Raw genomic sequence first — 19,918 nt, 5'->3', positions numbered from 1 at the left:
AATAAGCTGGGGAGAACAGGCCCTTAGTCTTATATGTGTTGTATTTATTTGCGAAATTGAAAACCCGATTTAACTCAACATGATATGACTCGAAATCCCATGGTCGTGAGATGGACCCTTACTCGATCGGGCTCCAAAATGATTGTAACCCAAGCACAAAGTTGATCCAATTATGACTCGATACGTACTATGATCCGTTTGTCACCTCTCTACACATGAGTGTATGAACTCATAATAATACCATCAAGTTATATGTTTGTTTTTTATATACTCCTAAATCCTACTATTTTTTTTTTATTTCTTTTTTACCCGTATACTACTTTTTGTATGTGTATTTTTTATTTTGATGAAAGATGAATCTACCACAAAAAAAATGGAGTTGTGAACAAAAGAGCATGCCATAAACTCTAAAACTTGCAAAAATGTCGTTGAACTGAAAAGGTCTCACTTCAATAGCTCAATTTTTCACAATTAAAAGATCACGAAAATTCTTTCTTCTCCCTCCTCTTCTCCAAAAGAATTCCTCTGATAAGTCGAAGTTCAACATCGCAGTTTCAGGAGAGAGAAAAATGTCAGTGCAAGAGTATTTAGAAAAGCATTTGCTTTCTCGGAAGATTGAAGATGCCGTCAATGCCGCTGTTAGGGCGAAAACTAACGATCCTGTCCTCTTTATAGTAAGTTCTTGCGCTTAATTTTGTAGTTGATTGATCAATGTTTGTTGATTTTGTTAATTTCAATTTAATCATCAACTTTTTTTTGGTGATTTTTTGAAAATTGAACAAAAAAAGGCGAATCACATGTTGAAATCAGTACAATCAGTGATAACGAAGGTGAAGGCGAGACAGATCCTTGATAGTAGAGGAATTCCTACTGTTGAAGTTGAGTTATTTACCAATAAAGGCATTTTTCGGGCTTCTTCTCCTAGCGGTCCTTCTTCTGCATTGTACAGCTCTTTCTCTCTCCTCTTTTACGATGTTTTTTAGCATTTTGATTTTGCGAAAGAATTTATTAGGTTTTCTAGAGAAATCAGCAGTGTTATTATGTAGTATAAATAATATTTGTAAGTTAAATGTTAAAATTGTTGATTATGTTTAATTTGATTTTGACTTTATTAGTTTTCTTTTAGAAAAATCGGCAGTGTTATTATGTAGTATAAATAATATTTGTAAGTTAAATGCTAAATTGTTGATTAATGTTTATTTTGATTTTGGATTATGCAATCGTTTTTGAGCTTTTGAGTTTATGTATTTTTGTGTGTTGTAGTGAATGGATTATACAACTATGTTACTTCGACACCTTCATTTCTCAGGTGTCGTGTGTTGACTCGTGTATGATACACACGATTTGACACTTGGATTAGAAAATACTTTGTTCCATAACAAAAAAACTTGACATGTTTCTACCAAATGGATTAGTCCAGAGTAGACACTTTATGAGTCTGAGTAACATAGATACAATGTAACTGTAATTGACTGTCTGAAGTTCTTTGATTCAAGTTATTTCGTTTCTTTAGGTTAGAAATAGTAGTAATATAAAGTTTTGCCTCTCTGTTGAGCTTGTATGTTCATGGCTTGTTATGTTTGAGCTTGAAGTTTACAATGTTACTGCAAATGTCTTATCTGTAGTTCCTTGATTCTGTTCTTATTCAATTTTTTTTAGGTTACTAACTATGCGTCTTAGTTGAGCCACGTCTAAGGGTGTGTCGTCTTCACCATATTTGTCCTGAACTTATTTGAATTGATTTTAATGAAACTTATTAGAAATAATCTGAACTTATTGAAACTTATTTTGTAAGTTGTGGAAATTTACTTGAACTTGTTAAAAACTCTTTTGAATTTATTGGGACTAATCAGAACTTATTCAACTTGACTTATTAGACTTGAAATTTATTTTTATAAAGTGAAGAGAACGCACCCTAAGTTCGTGTGTATTTTATGCTTTTAATATAGAATAATGCAGAGTTATTTGCAAATGGTTGTGGTAAGTTCCTCGGTTCGGTTCTTGTCTTGATTTTTTAGATTGTTGTGACGTGCAATGGGAGCAAGTAGATGTATGGCATGGATGTAGGTTGTGTTTGGCAACAACTTTGAGTAGCTTTTAAAGGTTTGACGAAGTTAAAACTCTAGTAAAGTGGAAAGTTGTTTGGTGAATTAGCGCTTTAAGATATCTTTTAGTGGTCGAGGTAGCATTTTGAAGAAGCTATAAAAATCGGCTTTTGAGCTAGGGGTAGCTTTAGCCTTTAGATTAGCACTTGAAATTAGACAAGGGTCATTTTTTGCTCCTATACTAATCCAACAACTAGTTTTACTGTTACCACAACATTATAATTTTACCTAAAGCTATTTTGACAGCTAACTAATTGTAAGAAAGTAGTACAAAAGGTGACAACTATTACTGTAGCTATCTACTACCACAACAACTACTTTTACTGAATGTAGGCCGCCACGTTAAGTATTTGTATAATATATGTTATACTGACCAGTGTTCATAATTAAGGATTCGCTCTATCTTGATTGTTTCGAATGCATAAAGGAGAAATATATATGGGTGTTTGTGCAATTAAAGTTCTGGATGGTGGTCATATTGGGACTTAACTTATATCTCCAAACTGCATCCAGGGTAGCGTACCACTGGGCTCTGTTGCGTTTGTTTGTTGATGGACTTGGTCTGCTATGCAGCTAAAGAGGTCTTTGTGACTATAAGAGTAACAAAATCTTGCTATTCCATGCATCATACTATACGCTTAACTCATCAAGTTTCATGTTTTTTTCCTTTATTTAACTCAGTGCATCCTTCCTTGGATATGTTTGTCTGTCAGATTTTTTTGAGCCTTTATTTAACATGTTAGTGGTACAAATGAAAATGTTTTGCTCTAGAATCTTATCTTTTTAATGTTTATCAGTTTGTATAGCTTCTTGTGGTTTCTCAATCGCTTTTTTTTATTTAACATGTGATTGCTGTTTATTGCTCACTATCTCTGATTGGAGTTTCTTATTAATTATTACCAAGCACCAAGCTTCAATGTTAGTAATTGTGTACTTGAAGGTTGAATCGCTTTATCTTTGTTCTTTGATAATATGCTGCATAGCTTGTCCTATTGCAAAGCTAATGCTATGTTGTTGCTTACAATTTTTTACTCATATTTTCTTTTAGGTATGAAGCCACTGAATTGCGCGATGGAGATAAAGGAATGTATCTAGGAAACAGTGTAACTAAAGCCGTAAGAAATATAAACGAGAGAATATCTGAAGCATTGATTGGCATGGACCCGACACTACAATCCCAAATAGACCAAGTTATGCTTGACTTGGACAAAACAGAGAAGAAGGTTAACCTAAAGATGTATTGAATCTAGATTGTTTCACTACCATTGCCAGAATGATTTATTTGAAACAGATTGTTGCTTGCTTGCTTGCTTGTGGAAGAGGCAAACTTTATTCCTCTAGCTTTTACATGTTACAAAGTCCATGTCCCTTAATTTCATCTAATGTTGCAGAGTGAACTTGGTGCGAATGCAATATTAGCTGTTTCAATAGCTGCTTGCAAAGCTGGAGCTGCTGAAAAAGAGGCAGGAATTACCTCGACATTTAATTATTACAGTTTTCAGATAGGAGAATCTCTTTCTTTTGTCCATAATGTGACTGAAATATCTTTTTCAGGTTCCACTGTACAAACATATTGCTGATATTTCTGGTGGGACCAACACAATCGTTCCTGTTCCTTTCTTCACAGTTCTCAGTGGCGGTAAACATGCTGGAAACAATTTGGCTTTTCAGGTGCTGAGATGATGATATAGTCTTGCCATAAAATCTTCTATCTTTGAACTTATAGTGTGCTTAGTTTCATCCCGATCTTCACTGGTCTTCACTGAGGTTTCATCTGTCTTTCAGGAAATTATGGTCCTGCCTGTTGGTGCAAAGACGTTTGAGGAAGCAGTACAGATGGGATCTGAAACTTATCATCACCTAAAGGTAATTTACTTTAGCAAAGTAATAGTCGCAGTATAATCAGGATTAGTTTACCTCTTTGCCTGGGACACCTTTTACTTTGTACTCGTGAACAACACTTTCTCAGTCTAATCTTACCCGGTGCACGACAATAAGGACCCAGTCTCAAAATTATAACATCAAAGTAACAAATCAGAGACTATAAAGGAGCTCATCTCCGAAGGACACCCTAAAAGAACATTTTATATTATCTAAAGAAAATATCTTTCATTATCAGTTCCTGGTGTGAGTTATAAGAGAAAAGAGATTTTAGGAGACTGCAAAAGAAAGTAAATGTGAATTTGACTTTGTTGCATTGTATATGGTCCTTTTCCTTCTCAAAATTTATGATAGGTAACTGTCAGTTCTGATTTTTCAGAGAGTACTTTCAGCTTTAGGTGAATATCTCTTGCTGATACCTAAGCTTTTTACCTCAATAATCCTGTGCTTTTACCATGCTTGCTTACCATAAATTGATTTGAGTTCTGTTAACGGAAAGGGCAGGCTGTTATTACAGAAAAGTATGGTGTGCATGGATGCACTGTCGGAGAAGATGGTGGCTTAGCTCCAAATGTTTCAAGGCAAGCAGATTTCTCCGTGGGGATCCTTTTTATAATCTTCATTTCACTCGGACATAAATAAAATATTGTGTCCATGAGTAAAATCCAATACCAAGAGTTTACATGTCACATGTGCATAGCTTTTGAATTATTGTTAGGTGCAGCTCTGATTTGATTTTACTATTTTCTGTCTTATGCAGTGTAAAAGAAGCTCTGGATCTAGTCAAGGAGGCTATTGGGAGAACAGGACATGATGAGAAGATAAAGATGGCAATAGATGTAGCTGCAACTGAGTTTTGTATTGGTGATGCTCTAAAATATAGCTTATTACTTGATCCCACTCTTGATTATTCCTTCTAGTAGACATGAAATGTGCTGTGATTGCATTTCTGATTCTATTTCTCTAGTGGTTAAAGGCTTAAATTGTGCTGTGATTACATTTTTTTCTAGTGGTTGGAGGCTTGAATCTTCCTTGTACTTAACAAAAGGTTTATTTTTTTGCTTGATTCCTAGGGACGAAGTATGATTTAGACTTCAAGAACCCAAATAAGTCAGGGCAAAATTTCAAGTCTGGAGAGGATATGATTGAACTGTATAAACAGCTTTGCAATGGTATATGTGTGTTCTGTTCCTCCCTTCTTCTACTTTACTCCTTTTATTTGTCTGCTACTTGAAAAACCATGTGGTAGTTGCCTTTCCAGTGTTATTATTGTTTTCATTTCTTGCAGAGTACCCAATAGTCTCAATTGAGGATCCATTTGACAAAGAGGATTGGGAACACACGAAGTACTTCTCTGGTCTTCAATTATGCCAGGTTCATTTAATTTTTCCTTTGTCAATATTAACGCCTTCAGGATATTCTTTGATACGATCCAAAGTGCATTTATGTGGAATATTGGAATTCTTTCATAGTTGGCAGTAGTGGTGCCTGATTCGCGGTACAAGAATGGGCACGGGAATGCAATTCGATACTAGTTTTGTTAATTAAGCCCAAAATATATCACTTGCATGGACCAATATGCCCTTTTTGGATTGCAGTTCGTGGAGGGTTTACCAGTTTAGCGAATTAGATAACACTAGTTTGCGACTTAAAGATTTTTCTCAAAAAAAGCAATGCTTGTCGCCCAGTGAGGGTCTGACTTGTATTACGGAAGATAGCTTGTTATCTACTGGATAACACAAAGCAATTGATAACACAAACCAATCGCTGGTTAGTTTTCTTGCTTTTCCATCCTTGTTCAGTTGGATGTCTGCTCTCTGCAGGTTGTTGGAGATGGTCTATTAATGTCAAACCCCAAACGTATTGACAGAGCTATTCAAGAGTCTACATGCAATGCTCTTCTGCTTAAGGTAAATATTAAGTGGTTTAACTGCAAAGTTTTCAATGTGATTGTGTGAATTTTTGCTAGTCATGCTCCAAGTTCCCTCCTCTATCCGAAGCGGATAAGATCCCAGCTGGAGAATCCTCTAATTACTTTCTTGAATAGACCTACTGTAATATCCACCTTAAGTTTCCTTTCTTAATAGATGCTTTTCAAACATCTTTCTCAAAATAGAAAGAGTTTTTGCTCCTGAGATTATCCCCTTGCATTCTGAATCGCAATTGGCTCTTATGGCATCGGTGGACTGACTGGATTCTCAAAATATCTGCATTATGCTGGAGAAGGAACATGTGAACGCAAATTATGGGGCATTGTTCTGATGAAGTGGTTGATTATTTTATATTCATCTATTGGACTATTTTCTTTTGCTCTGTCGTTTTATTAGTTTCTTACTTTTTGGATGACACTGGGCTGAATGACACCAAACTTTGTATGCATGTGCGCCTGTGCGGAGCTATGGATTGTACCTCATCTTGCTCAGCTAGTTACTATTCAGTATACAGTTACTACTAATAAACCTGTGTCTGCATGCATTAAGTGACAGGGAACAGCAGATATATGTGCTGGTTTGGCCATTATAGTGAAATGCCATTCAAATTTATCTAGTAAACCATCAGACTTCTAAGTAGAATGGCTTCTTTTCAGATTAATCAAATTGGAACAGTCACAGAAGCCATTGAGGCTGTTAAGATGGCTAAAGATGCTCATTGGGGAGTTGTGATAGCTCACAGGAGTGGTGAAACTGAGGATACTTTCATTGCCGATTTATCTGTTGGCCTTGGTACTCTTCAGATCAAAGCTGGGGCACTTTGCAGAGGGGAGCACCTAAGCAAATATAATCAGGTTTGTTCTCTCTAGCTCCCATTGCTTCTTAAATTTAAGACCCATATTTGATACAATGAATATGCACTTGCCACATATTGAGCTGATGAGACTGAGGTTCAAGACTACGCACGTCGCACAAGGATGATTTTTAAGCCATATTTACTTTTTGTACACCCTCCCCCTGAAAAAGCTGAGAAACAACGAAGAAGGGAAAAATGGTTAGAGAAACTAGAGAAAAAGAAAAGGAAAGTAGAAAAGAAGAAAGAATGAAATAAGAGAAAATGGGATATTTGTGGGATTGTACCTGTAGATTAGGCCACATTTAATTGGAGTTCCTTTTTAAGTAATTGAGTTGAAGTGCTATGGACTTTTCCGTTTTTTAAAAATCTTACATTACCAGCATACCAATGTAATAATTATTTTTATTTGGTGAAAGAATCATTAAAGGTGATGTGGGGGAATCAAAATCTAGCTTCATAAATTTAGAAAGAATCAAAATGGTTTATATATATATATATATGTGTGTGTGTGTGTGTGTGTATGCGACCTTATCAATAATGATTTATGAGTATCATTTAAGGACAGAGGAAGTAATAGTATGGTGCTGATTTTGTATCCGCTGCTTGTCTTTGTTCTTTTACTGTTTTACCTTCTCACGACGTGCTGAATTTAGGAGACCCATCTCTTGAGGGGGATTTCTAATTCATCTGAGAGCTTGTTTGTTTCACTATATTTAGCCCATGTTTGGTTGGAGTAAAGGAAAGGAAATGGAAAGGAATCCATTAAAGTAAGGGAATGGATTCAACTTAACCCATTCCATTCCCTTGTTTGGTTCACTGTAATTCTGTAATATAACAAGGATAATAGTAAACTAAAAAATCAGCCATGATAAAACATAATATTACTCCATAGCTATTTTTCTGCATTTAAGCTAGACATGATGAGTTTGAACATCAACAACTACAGAACAAGCAGGAATTTGAATTTGAATTTGGGGAGGAACATAAGAGTGGAACAACGTAACCGAAGATGAAGCTTTTGAATTCAAAGAATGTTGTTGTTGTTGCTGCTGTTGTTATTGTTGTTGCGGTTGTTGCAGCAGTTGTTCCATGGAAGAGGTGGAGAGATGAGAGAGAAAGTCGGCTGTGAGTTTTTTACATTAGGGTTATGTTTCCTCTTTTGTTACTCCAAATAAATGACTGGTAACAAATGAGGGGAATGGGTTAACAAAAGAAACGGATTGGGTTTCCATTCCGGCCCAACCAAACAATGTGAAATGGATTCATTTAACCCAATCCGTTTCTGGGCCTATTTTTTCACCAACCAAACATGGGCTTGGGGTCCAAGAAACGGAATCAATTACTGATACCCTTTTTTCATGTTTGGTCCAACCCTTCTTCACCATTCTATTACCATTAGTGGTAGTGGACTTCCCCAATTTGTTACCTCCCCTCCCCCTCAAGTAACAAAATCCATTAACTGGTGGTAATGGTTACCATTTCATGGCTTGAACCAAATACCCAATAAATGTAACCATTTTAATTATCATTTCCCTCCTTTATTTGTTTCCATTCCATATCTTGAACCAAACGACCCCTAAAGTAATAAGACAAGACAATATTACCATCTGAATGGATATCAATTTCTTGTGCTGTATCACGCTCTTTATTTGCAGCCACAAGTTGCTCTCTTTTTTTTTTCTGGATGATTTAGCATGAATAATATGTGTGTGCGTAGTTGCTTTGTAGCACTAGGAAGCTATATGCTGAAATGCCAGATTGCAGTTCAGCCAGTGTCTTGTAATAAAAGCTTAAATAATATTTGCAGTTGCTTCGGATCGAAGAAGGACTTGGCGAACAAGCTTATGCTGGCGAAGGATGGAGGGTTTTGTGAGCTATCTTAAACTATGTGTGGCAATCTACTTGTTCTGTAACTAGATTTTTGTTTCGAAAAGCCTTTTTGGTCATAGAGTTTTTTGCCTTCTTTTGTTCTTTTTCCCTGCGTAATCTAGATGCTAGCTGATCACGCTGTTTCCAAATGCGTGAAATGACTTTTAAGCTTAGAGGTACCCCTTTTGGCTCATACCATGCTAGCTACCACATTGTAGATTGAAATACTCGAGTTTTAACCAAACTACTGTTGTGTATTACTCCCTCTATCCCATAATAGAAGATTATATTTTTTTATCCCATACAAAACTTTCCGTATGTTTTTTGTACAATTTCCAAGAGAATTTTTGTTTTGATAAATCCAATGGACATCTTTGATAATTGTAGTAATAGATCTTTAATTATAGTACTTCCTCCGTCCCATAATATAGTGCTTGCATTCCTCTTTGGTGTCCCAAAATGTTGTGCCTATTTCTTTTTTATTAATTTATTTGGACTAAATTATCCTTCATTTCTACATAAAACTTTCCAAAATACCCCTAGTTTCTTTTAAGATATGTGCCCCTATTTATTGTTTTACATCATTTCAAGGAATATTTATTTCTCTTTCATTTAATTTTAAAGGAAAAAGAAGAAAAAAATTAGTTCTAAGACAAAAATACCCAATAAATATTTACTTAAATATATATTTGTGTAAAATCCTAGAACTTCTTCCATTTTTCTTAATTCTTGTGAAAAATGAAAACTGAGCATTATATTATAGGACGGAGGGAGTAATACATTCTATAATATGTTGGTAGTTTCAAAATGTGCATGTTGAAACGGTTATAACAATTAACAAGGTTACGTCACTAGTTTTTTTTTTCTTCAATATTGATGAGAATATGGACAAAAGTTTATGAGGCTTGACTCTAAACAAAGCATATAAAACTTTCATTATGAGGCATAGAGGCAGTATCATTTTGACTAGTGGAATTTCATTAGTTTAAGGCATTGATGAGAGAAACTTTCTCGCATCATAACTTCTGGCTGCTTTTGCTGGTGTGTGGTTTGCTCCTGAAGTATTGCGTATAAGTTATAACATACCTTAATTATATGATAATAATTTATGTTATATTGACATCACCTCTAAGAATTGGGGTTAGTTCAATTGGTGAGCTTTCTTATTATCACTAGAGACGAGTTGAGGTGTTTGGCTTGCAGTTGTGATGGATCTCTAAGCAGGGGTCTTGTGCGATGGCAGATTTCTTCTTACCTATTAGAAAATATTGACATCACCTCCTATTACCTTAGCGAGAAGGGTTATTTAATCTTTATTTCCTTTTTATTACCTTTTCAAATTATATATATATATATATATATATATATATATATATATATATATATATATATATATACATAGGGGGAGTATCACATGAAAATGCTCCATATATGAGAATGAATTTCAACCGCATGATTGGATTAAAGTTACAACACTTGTTCATTAGAGTTATATCCCTAAAAAAAATTGAGTCTAAATTTTTTTGTTGAATTTTTTTTAATATTCTTTTTTTTGGAGTTACATCACTTATTTTCATAAGAGTTATCGCGCGTAAATTCATTGTCATTTCTCATGTAAATATGCATTATGATATGACCTCAATATATTATATATATATATATAATATATATATTATATTATAATATAATATATATATATAATATATATAATATAATATAATATATAACACCTTCCGTGATTGAGTTTAATCTCTTATAAGAAGAATTTTTAGTTTTCCCTCTTTGCAAAAATCTTTAACTTACCTATTCAGGAAAAAAAAGGACATACGTTCTCCAAAATCAACAAAATAAAGTACTCAGAAAAACTTTTGCAAGTCATTACCACTTGTTATAGACTTATACTCCCTCCGTCTTAAAATATAGTTCCCATTTCTATTTTGGGAGTCAAATTTTAAAAACTTTTGACCAAATATTTTTACTAATGTATACAAAAGAACATATTCATGAGGGGTCTTGTTAGATTCGTCTCAAACTCAATGTATAAATTTGTAATATCAACTTTTTATATTTTTTACTAATAAGAAATACTTCCTCCGTTTCTAAATAAGTGCAACATTTGCATAGTGTTTACTATTCACAGTTTAAACTTTAATTAGCTTTGGTGATTTAAATTTTAGGAAAAACATAGTCATGTGGGATCTTGTTAGATTCGTCTGAATGTGAATTTTTTTAATATCAACTTTTTATAATTTTTACTTATTGATAATTGAAGATATTAATGGTTAAAATAATGTATTGGCAAACGTGAAAACAAGAAGTGTTGCACTTATTTAGAAACGGAGGAAGTAGAAGATATTGTAGGTCAAAGGTACGTCTTGGAGACTGTGCAAAATGAAATAGGAACTATATTTTGGGACAGAGGGAGTAGTTTTTTAGCCTCGTCAGCGTTATACTAGCAAGTGCAGTATAACTTTAAAAAATCAATAATTCTTATAATTTATACTTTATAATTTTTGCTCTCGGATACAAGGTATTATCTAGATAGATTATTGTATGCAATTACGCCGATATTTTAAAAAAATTGATGGGTATATGATGAGTTTTGAAAAATTGAACAGTTTTTTCTTTCAGATTCAAAAATAACCCTGTACTTAGTAATATTATACAATCGTGACATTAATGATGGTTTAATTATTAATTCAACCGTTAGTGTTATTGGTTTACCTAACCAAGGTTAACCCCAACCCCAACAACCACCTAATCCACTAACATCGTCCCTTCGAGCAAGAGAGGGATGGGGATATCACCAACACCAACAAGTCGTGGTCACGACAAAAGCAACGCAAAAATGATAGCAGCACTACCATCGAATTAAAGAGAAAGAAAAGACACAACAGCACATCCGAACGCACGAACACTACAAACAGCAGCAACGTGAAGGGGAAGAGAATAGAGTGGCGACGAAGATCTGGGGGGGCAACAACGACATAGAAAGAAAGATTAGAAGAGAAGTCACGGGGAAGGAGGGAGTGACAAGGAGAGAGAGAAAGTTATCGTGAGGGAGAGAGTGATGGAGGTCTGGTGTTTCCGGTGGAAGGGTAGTGGTAGGGTGGGGATTTAGTGGATTAGGTAGTTGTTTGAGGTTAACTTGGGTTAGGATAGTAAATAGGTTTAACGGTTAAAGTAACAGTTTAATGATCATTAATGTCACGGTTGTATAATATTACTAAGTATAGAGTTGTTTTTGAAACTTAAAAGAAAAACGGTTTACCATTGCAAATGTTCCATAGTACAGAGTTACCAGTGAGAATTTTCTAAGATAAAAATGTGGTGAAAAATCTGATTATGACATTTGTTTAAAATATGTTCATTACTCGCATATAAAAGTATAGAACTTTTACTACCAAATAATCCAAAACAAATTTGTACATACATTCGTATTCACTTCAAGGTTCGTACTATTAGAATTGAGTCACATTCATTAAAAATCTAAAATTATAAATTAAAAGTTTTTTTTATTGGTTGAACCTAAAGTTGTTGTGAAATGAAAGAATTGAAAGAATATTAGAGTTGATATCTCTATCAAATACTTATGAAATATGTTCCATTTAATCCCCATGCAGTTTCATGTCATCCCAGCCAAAGCATGTACTAGAGTGCACAGTGTTCATTGTGTACCTGAAATAACATACCATTCATATAAAAATATTGTACTTTTTTCAACAACTTTTGAAGATAAAAAGAACACACAGTTTCTTTAAGGGAAAAAGAACCCTTAATTAAAAATTAAACATGTAAATCTCCAATTCCAGCAACTTTCCCACACATTGGGCATTGTCGATCGCCTTCAAGGCCCCTCTTGGCCAGATTATCACTAGTTGCAATGCCCTCCTGAAGAGCTCTCCACCCAAAAAGCTTCATCTTTGTTGGCACTTGGGCTTCCCATAAATTCTTCCAAACAAGTTGATAGTCATTCCCCAATGATGAAGCACGCTTTCTTTTCTTCTCTTCGATCGCTATATAGTATGCACTTCTCACAAGGAAATCACCACATTTTGAGTGGTGCCATGCCCAACTATCTAAGTAGCGAATTCTTGGAATTGGTATATTTGTGATTGCTTCCACCTCCCAAGTTGTGAATAGTTGCTTCAACTTGTTCGCATTCCATGCTCCAGCCTCCAATAGGTCACGAACAAGTCTCGTCTCCCCATTCCTACCTTCATTTCTACTCATCACTCGAAACTTAGGTAAAGAGGGTACCCATGGATCTCCTCAAGTGTCAGTATTGTTCTCGTCACCAACAGTCTTCACTAAACCTTTTTCAACTAAACCCTTTGCACACAAAATGGATGTCCATGTAAAACTTGCCATAGAGCTCTCCTTAGCTTCCATGAAAGAGGAATGCGGAAAATATTTATTTTTCAATGTTTTTGTCATCATAGAGCCTTGTTTAAAACCGATAGGTTCTGCATACGCAAGACACCATTCTTTTTCGATTTATACACAATTTGTGCCACGCTACCCAAGCCATCTTTCTTTCTTCCTTCTTTTGACCCCAAAAAGAGTCCCTATACATGCTCTCAACCTCATTTAGAATACTAACGGCCCGTTTGGTAATTGATCATAAATGGTGGTAATGGGAATGAATTTGTGTGTAAAATTGTGAAAAACATCATTGTCCATTCCCATGGTAATGCTAATTTATCCTCAAGTGTCCACTTCCCTTCTTGAATTTTCATTCTCATCCAATACCACCTTGTAGGTGGTAATGAGTGGTAATGAAAATTGCTTCCCCTTGAAGACAAAAACACAAGTTTAGGGGTGAGATTGCTTGCCCAAGGAGAAAAAATGCCTCCCTATGGAGATTTTAAGGGTGCTTCCCTATTAAAATTACACTTAAAATTCATTCCCATTACCGCAATTTATTAGTGACTACCAAACGGGCCGTAAGAGGAATGTTGAAACATTGCATTGCATATGTAGGAATTGCTTGAGCGATCGCTTTGATTAGCACCTCATCCAGCATGAGATAAAAAAATTTCTTTTCACCGTTTTAACTTCTCCAAAACACTCTCGAATATACTTGAAAAAAAAAATTCTTCAATCCACTCACGCAAGTTGGTAGACTAAGAAGATGTAGAGGAGGCTAGGGTTTTAGAAAGAAAAGAGGGTCGAGGGCGGGGTTGCCAACCCTTATAATATTAAAACTACGCCGTTTAGCATAAGGTGCACCATCCTAGCTCCATGTCATCCCCAGACACATGGGTGAAGCCACTTGGGGGCTGGCAACCAATCCCATGGTCCAGATTTTTTTTAGATTGGCCCTTGTAAATAATTTGTTTATATACTAAATGAGATGTTTATAAACGTGAAATAGATTATTTGCTTGGTGGTTAATAACTTGGTGAAAAGTTGAGTAGGTAGGAGGTTGACTCCTCCTAACAATGAAAATTCTACTCATTCTATTTTTTTTCCATTTTTATTTTACTAAAATGCAACGGCCATCCCACCCTCGCAACTATGAATTCCTAGCTTCGCCCCTGCCCAGGAAGCTCCAAGTCATCGTCAGGCAGCTCCACGTCATCCCCAGGTTGCTCCACAGGCAGCTTTATGTCCCCATGCAACTCCATGTCATCCCCAGGCAGTTTCACGTCATCCCTAGGCAAGTCCACGTCTTGCCCAGGCAGGTCCATGTCATCCCCAACAAGAAAGCTATTTTATGGTTGAAAAAAACATGCTATTAAATTAAAAATAAATGAACTAACAATAAACACAATTGTAATTTAAAATATTTACTCTTTTTCTGGAATTTATTATTCCAATCTTTTAAAAAATGTTCTTTTAATTTGATTTTGAGAAAACTCAACCAAAGGGATCAATTTAATAAATCGTGCGAAACAAGCCACTTTTGATTTGATTTGATATAATGTTCATTTTATTGAGCTAGTTGTTCATTCACGTGTCAATGTTATATTCATGCGCAATCGTTTTCTTTTTATTCAATACGATGATCACCATATTAGCGCGTGTATTTACACACGTTGCAGTACTTTAGGGCCCGTTCGTTATCCTTTTTTGTTTTCAATTTTCAGTTTTTTTTTTAAAAAAAAAAAAACTAAAAACCAAAAACATGAAACCAGAAAAAATAGTTTTCACTTTTTAGTTGTCAGTTTTCAAAATCATCATGTTCATATAGGACATATATCATATGACTTTGAAAATCAAAAAACCAAAAAACATAAAACCACAGTAATATCAAACGGGCTCTTAGTGGTTTGATTCTGGTTTTGTTTTCAACATATTGAAGGTTGGTATGTTACTCATAGGTTCAGCATGTAAGACTACAAATATTTGTTAGAGATTATTTCACATCAACGGCCTTGTTAGAAAATTTCACAAGCGAGTCAAATGTCCTAATGTGTAAGTGGGCTAAACTCTCCTCCTCCTTATTGGGTCACCCAGGCCCATTTTCATATAATCTGAAAATTAACATGGTATCAGAGCCCGGGTTGCGGGTCTCATCTAAACTGGGTAATCCTAAGAGGATTATTGCTCTGACCTTTCCAGTTAGCTCTGAATTTCTAAGGACACTCACAAGTGAAGGGGTGTGTTGAAACCCATTGAAAGTCCATTTGTGAGTGTCCCACATTGGAGAAAGAGGAGAGAATAAACCACTTTATAAGATGAGGAGTTACTCCTATCACCAATTGGTTTTAGGATGGAACCTCCTAACTTGTAAGTGGGCTAAACTCTCCTCCTCCTTATTGAGTCACCCAGGCCCGCTCCTGAATACCTCGGGGAGACTGAACACCTAGGGGAGAAGGTGCCTACGATTACTGTCCTACACTAAAATAAAACCTAGCCCTTTAGCTACTATTGAACTCTTGACGAAGGTCGGTGTAGGTGTTCGCCTGCCTTCGTCATAACATCATCGAACTCACTTGCATGCATATATGGAAATACAAGAACGAAAAAATAGATGGTAATACTTTTTTTATGAAATGAAAAATAATTAATATTTTTCTTATATAGTATATAGATAGGTTAAATTTAGGCAAAAATATATATACTTCCTCCGTTCCACAATAAGTGAAACACTTCTCTGTTTTATGTGAGAGCTTTTTTAGAGAAGTGTTTCACTTATTATGGAACGGATGAAGTATATATTTGGCATATATACAGGTCATCACGGGTGGGCCGCACTTTTAGCCATGTTGTCGGCCTATTTGTACTCAAATCTGAAAAAATCGAGTCAGGATATCCGACATAAGCCTGAATTAGGATTGAAAAAATAAATCCCAGACCCAAAGGTACGATCATATCCAGAACTCGACATTTTTACCCATGATTCAGAGCTTGTATCTCCCAACCTCGATAAATTTTCGGGATAGGCTAGGGTTGATCAACTCACCATATTCATACTTTTCACTTTATGTTTTAGCATTCATCACAAACAATTTATAGTACATTGTATTAGGTTTTTTCATAACTCTTCATGATAATAGAACCTATATCATTCAAACGTGCTCGTGCTTCAGGGAAGTTAATCGTGCAACTTACCATATAATGCGCATAAGGATCACTATATCAATTCTCTTTTATATTATTTCCTTCCATTTTCTATTAATTTTTTCCGTATCATCCATAATAATGTTTTAGGTTGATCTCCTAATTGATGGCAAATTTCTAAATTATTCTTTCCTTTTCAAAGAAAAATTCCATTCCACAACAAAAAAAAATGTGTATATATACAAGAAACAAAAATAGAAGAAGGTGAGAGAAAGGAGGAGTCCCCCCTCTACAGAAATCAAAAGAAAAAATAAAAGTGGAGAAAGAAAAGAGGACTCCTTCATGACACTCAAAGCTGGCGCCTTATTCCGCCATTAAAATCCCATTTTCCGACCTTCTATCTCTCTCCTCCAACCTCAATATCTTCCTACATCTTTCCCCTAAATCTCACCCCCAAATTTCAACGAAAAAACCCTAATTTCCACCAAATCAACACCAAATTCCAAAAAATCCTCCCTAAATCAACCAAATCAATTGAAATCGAAATCGAATTCATTCCTACACCAAAATCAAATCAAATGAAAACCACAGGAAAACTTTTTACGGTCGGATTAATTACCTTCTGGTACTCTTCAAATATCGGCGTGATCTTATTAAACAAGTATTTGTTAAGCAATTATGGATTTAAGTATCCGATTTTCCTTACAATGTGTCATATGACAGCCTGTTCTCTATTAAGTTACATCGCCATTGCATGGTTAAAGATTGTTCCAATGCAGACGATTCGATCTCGTGTTCAATTTGCGAAGATTGCTGCACTTTCCGCCATTTTTTGTGCTTCGGTTGTTAGCGGAAACATCTCTCTTCGTTATCTTCCTGTTTCGTTTAATCAGGCTGTCGGTGCTACGACGCCATTTTTTACTGCCATTTTTGCGTATCTTATGACCTTCAAAAGAGAAGGATGGCTCACTTATGTCACTCTCATTCCTGTCGTTACTGGCGTTGTCATTGCTAGTGGGGTACGTTTCTTTTCTTTTCTTTTTTTTAATTGAAAAATATGTCGGTAGGAAAGTTTTCTGCTTTTTGACGTCATAATTGTGGATCAAATTGTGCTGGAATTTACTAATTTGTTGTTGTGATTTTAGCTGATACCTGATTTGTTATGAAAAAATTTATTTCATTGATGATTTAAAATTTGGCTCCCTTTTTTTTCATATGAACTTAATTTAGTGAATGATTACACCAACAAAAATTATGTGAATTGGCTGAAATTTGGAAAGATTTAGGTGAATTGGTTGAAGTATTGAAGATTGGTGATTTTTGAGAATTGAGAGTTCTGTTATGTTTTGGGAATAGAGATGATGTGAATGTGATCTGTGGCTTCTCTGTTAATAGTGTTCTGAAATGTTCGCTATTAGAATTCGTTTGAGACGGGGGAGTTTGATGTCCATAGCCTTGACAAACTATTGGTGAGGTTGTTTATGTTGAACCTGTAAAATTGTTCACTGTTGTACTATGGATAGCGAGCTCGTAGATGGGAATCTATACAGTTCTGGAAAGAAAATAATTCTAGGTTCAAGTAATGATACAAGGAAGATCAAATTTAGGTTCTGTGTTGGCCTTCGTGGCAACTTCGAATGATTCCTTCCTGTGACTGGTTTCTTTTTTGTATGTGAGTGGTGTGGATATTAGATCTTTTATTTCTTTTGTTAGTTGCATATTTTTTATGCTGTTTTCAAGTTGCTTATATTGGCAATTCGATTCTTGCTTGTAGGGAGAACCGATGTTTAATTTGTTTGGGTTTATAATGTGTGTTGGAGCAACTGCTGCACGAGCACTTAAGACAGTACTTCAAGGGATCTTACTATCTTCGGAAGGGTAAGATCTTCTGTTTTTACAGAAATGATGATAAACTGAGTGATATTTCCACATTAACTTAAGAGGGAATTGTATTGATTGGCTTTCGTTGACAGGGAGAAGCTTAATTCTATGAATCTTCTCATGTACATGGCTCCTATAGCTGTTGTCTGCCTTATTCCGGCGGCACTCACAATGGAGAAAAATGTAGTTGGGATCACGGTAGCACTTGCAAGAGAAGACCGTAGCATTGTTTGGTATCTGCTCTTCAATTCTACACTTGCCTACTTTGTGAATTTGACCAATTTTTTGGTGACCAAACACACAAGTGCTTTGACTCTCCAGGTACTCCTGAAACCTTTACGCCTTTACCTTTCATAGCTTATGGATCATAGTCAATTTTTTTCCTCTCCACTTATTACCACATACTTTTCTCTACTTATCAGAGTCTGTCAATATATATCCTTTTGATTATCTTAAGGGTAAGTTCAGTTGACGACTAGTCTACATTTTAAATGATGAAAATATGGAAGTTGTGTAATGAACTTGTGACACTCACAGCCCCTTTGTTGTAGGGTAGTGATTTCAGGAAATGATTCAAAAGTTTGTGTATGATATAACATATATGTCCCACATGGATTCCTGTGGTAATGCATCTCCACTTGGAGATATGTGTGTTTCTCCATTGATTTGCTTTACCCCTCATTTACCCCAAAGTTGTGACAAATTGATTCACCCTAAAAAGAGTTTGCAGATGAGTGAATGAGGGATCATCATTAATATGAAATGAATTGCGTGATGTATGAAGTGAAGCTCTGCGTACATGCTAGCTTCAGCAGGGATGTAGCTAGTAGCCTAGGACGTCTTAAGTGTGCTTCAGAGCCTTGATACCTAGGAATATACTGCAAGTTCTTCTTATAGAGAAAAGCTTGTCACAAAGTGGTCTTTAATTAGTATAGTTCATGTGATGAAGTAAAAACACGTAATTCACAGAAGCATGTATGACATCCCATTATTTTCTCCCCTGATCCCCTCTATGGTTTACAACTTCTGTCTAGTGTTCGGAATCTAAGCGTTATTCTCGTTCCAGGTGTTGGGAAATGCTAAGGGAGCTGTTGCTGTTGTCGTGTCGATTTTGATATTTAAGAACCCCGTATCAGTGACGGGAATGCTTGGTTACTGCCTCACTGTAATCGGGGTTGTTCTATACAGTGAAGCCAAAAAGCGGAGCAAATAAAGCTTCTGAAACACACATTTGTAGTGCATTAGATTTAGGCCACCTTGCTACAGTCTTCAATTCAAGGTGAAAGTTATGGGAACTTTGGCAAACTTCTTAGGCAGCAATCTGCAAACCCAGAAAGGAACTATTTGGTTAAGCAGAGATTTATAACACAGGTTCGTGAATTTCACAATTGCTGCTACAAGTAGAATTTGTTCCATCTTTAGATCATTGTAGTTCTTACATTTAATTTATTTAGAGATGATTATTGGATATTTTTAATTATAGTACCATTAAGTTTAGTTTGTGTATGTGTGAAATTCACAAAATGTTGGTTTATTGATATAGAAATACATTTTGTCGTGTAAAGTTGAATTCAAGATGTTGCTTTATAAGTTAAGAGTATGATTTATTTTCACTTAACCCCCACATTGATCTTCTTTCTTTTTTGTTTCGTATGTGCTACTTTCTTTTGTGGACGAAAGGTTAGCCAGTAACTAGTGGCATTACCATTATCACTAAAACACTCTACTCTAGGATGGACTTCTTGTAATCAAATTACTATATCTCTTATATCAAAAAACAGAAACAAAAAAAGATAAACGAAAAAGTAACAACCTCATTTTTTTTACCCATAGTACAAGCAGGTTGGATTGGCATCATGGACTCCGGCAAGGGTACTAAAGTAATT

The 19,918-nt window shown here is 35.4% G+C and overlaps 2 protein-coding genes across 2 annotated transcripts; both read left to right on the top strand.

The window, feature by feature from the left end:
• Nucleotides 1-337: 337 nt before the first annotated feature.
• LOC104900022 (cytosolic enolase 3) lies at nucleotides 338-8,939 on the top strand. Its single transcript, XM_010687338.4, has 13 exons — nucleotides 338-674; nucleotides 789-943; nucleotides 3,154-3,328; nucleotides 3,497-3,568; nucleotides 3,660-3,776; nucleotides 3,891-3,971; nucleotides 4,491-4,567; nucleotides 4,747-4,850; nucleotides 5,060-5,158; nucleotides 5,275-5,360; nucleotides 5,810-5,896; nucleotides 6,574-6,771; nucleotides 8,581-8,939. The coding sequence occupies exons 1-13, from the start codon at nucleotides 570-572 to the stop codon at nucleotides 8,644-8,646; spliced, it is 1,422 nt and encodes a 473-aa protein (XP_010685640.2). The 5' UTR covers nucleotides 338-569; the 3' UTR covers nucleotides 8,647-8,939.
• A 7,462-nt stretch (nucleotides 8,940-16,401) lies between these two features.
• LOC104900021 (probable sugar phosphate/phosphate translocator At3g11320) lies at nucleotides 16,402-19,650 on the top strand. Its single transcript, XM_010687337.3, has 4 exons — nucleotides 16,402-17,170; nucleotides 17,926-18,029; nucleotides 18,125-18,353; nucleotides 19,099-19,650. The coding sequence occupies exons 1-4, from the start codon at nucleotides 16,730-16,732 to the stop codon at nucleotides 19,243-19,245; spliced, it is 921 nt and encodes a 306-aa protein (XP_010685639.1). The 5' UTR covers nucleotides 16,402-16,729; the 3' UTR covers nucleotides 19,246-19,650.
• Nucleotides 19,651-19,918: the final 268 nt, after the last annotated feature.

This window comes from Beta vulgaris, chromosome 7 (genome assembly GCF_026745355.1).
Source record: "Beta vulgaris subsp. vulgaris cultivar EL10 chromosome 7, EL10.2, whole genome shotgun sequence".
Classification (NCBI taxonomy): Eukaryota; Viridiplantae; Streptophyta; class Magnoliopsida; order Caryophyllales; family Amaranthaceae; genus Beta; species Beta vulgaris.
Note: the sequence above shows the minus strand (reverse complement) of the source record. Positions and strands in the feature narration are given on the sequence as shown.

What these genes read in the sequence shown, in the direction of transcription:
- LOC104900022 (XM_010687338.4), top strand. Translation starts at nt 570, where the DNA reads ATGTCAGTGCAAGAGTATTTAGAAAAGCATTTGCTTTCTCGGAAGATT. An exon ending in ACGATCCTGTCCTCTTTATA is followed by an intron (nt 675 to 788) that starts GTAAGTTCTTGC and finishes GAACAAAAAAAG; the next exon opens with GCGAATCACATGTTGAAATC. An exon ending in GTATAAACAGCTTTGCAATG is followed by an intron (nt 5,159 to 5,274) that starts GTATATGTGTGT and finishes CATTTCTTGCAG; the next exon opens with AGTACCCAATAGTCTCAATT.
- LOC104900021 (XM_010687337.3), top strand. Translation starts at nt 16,730, where the DNA reads ATGAAAACCACAGGAAAACTTTTTACGGTCGGATTAATTACCTTCTGG. An exon ending in GCGTTGTCATTGCTAGTGGG is followed by an intron (nt 17,171 to 17,925) that starts GTACGTTTCTTT and finishes TCTTGCTTGTAG; the next exon opens with GGAGAACCGATGTTTAATTT. An exon ending in CAAGTGCTTTGACTCTCCAG is followed by an intron (nt 18,354 to 19,098) that starts GTACTCCTGAAA and finishes TTCTCGTTCCAG; the next exon opens with GTGTTGGGAAATGCTAAGGG.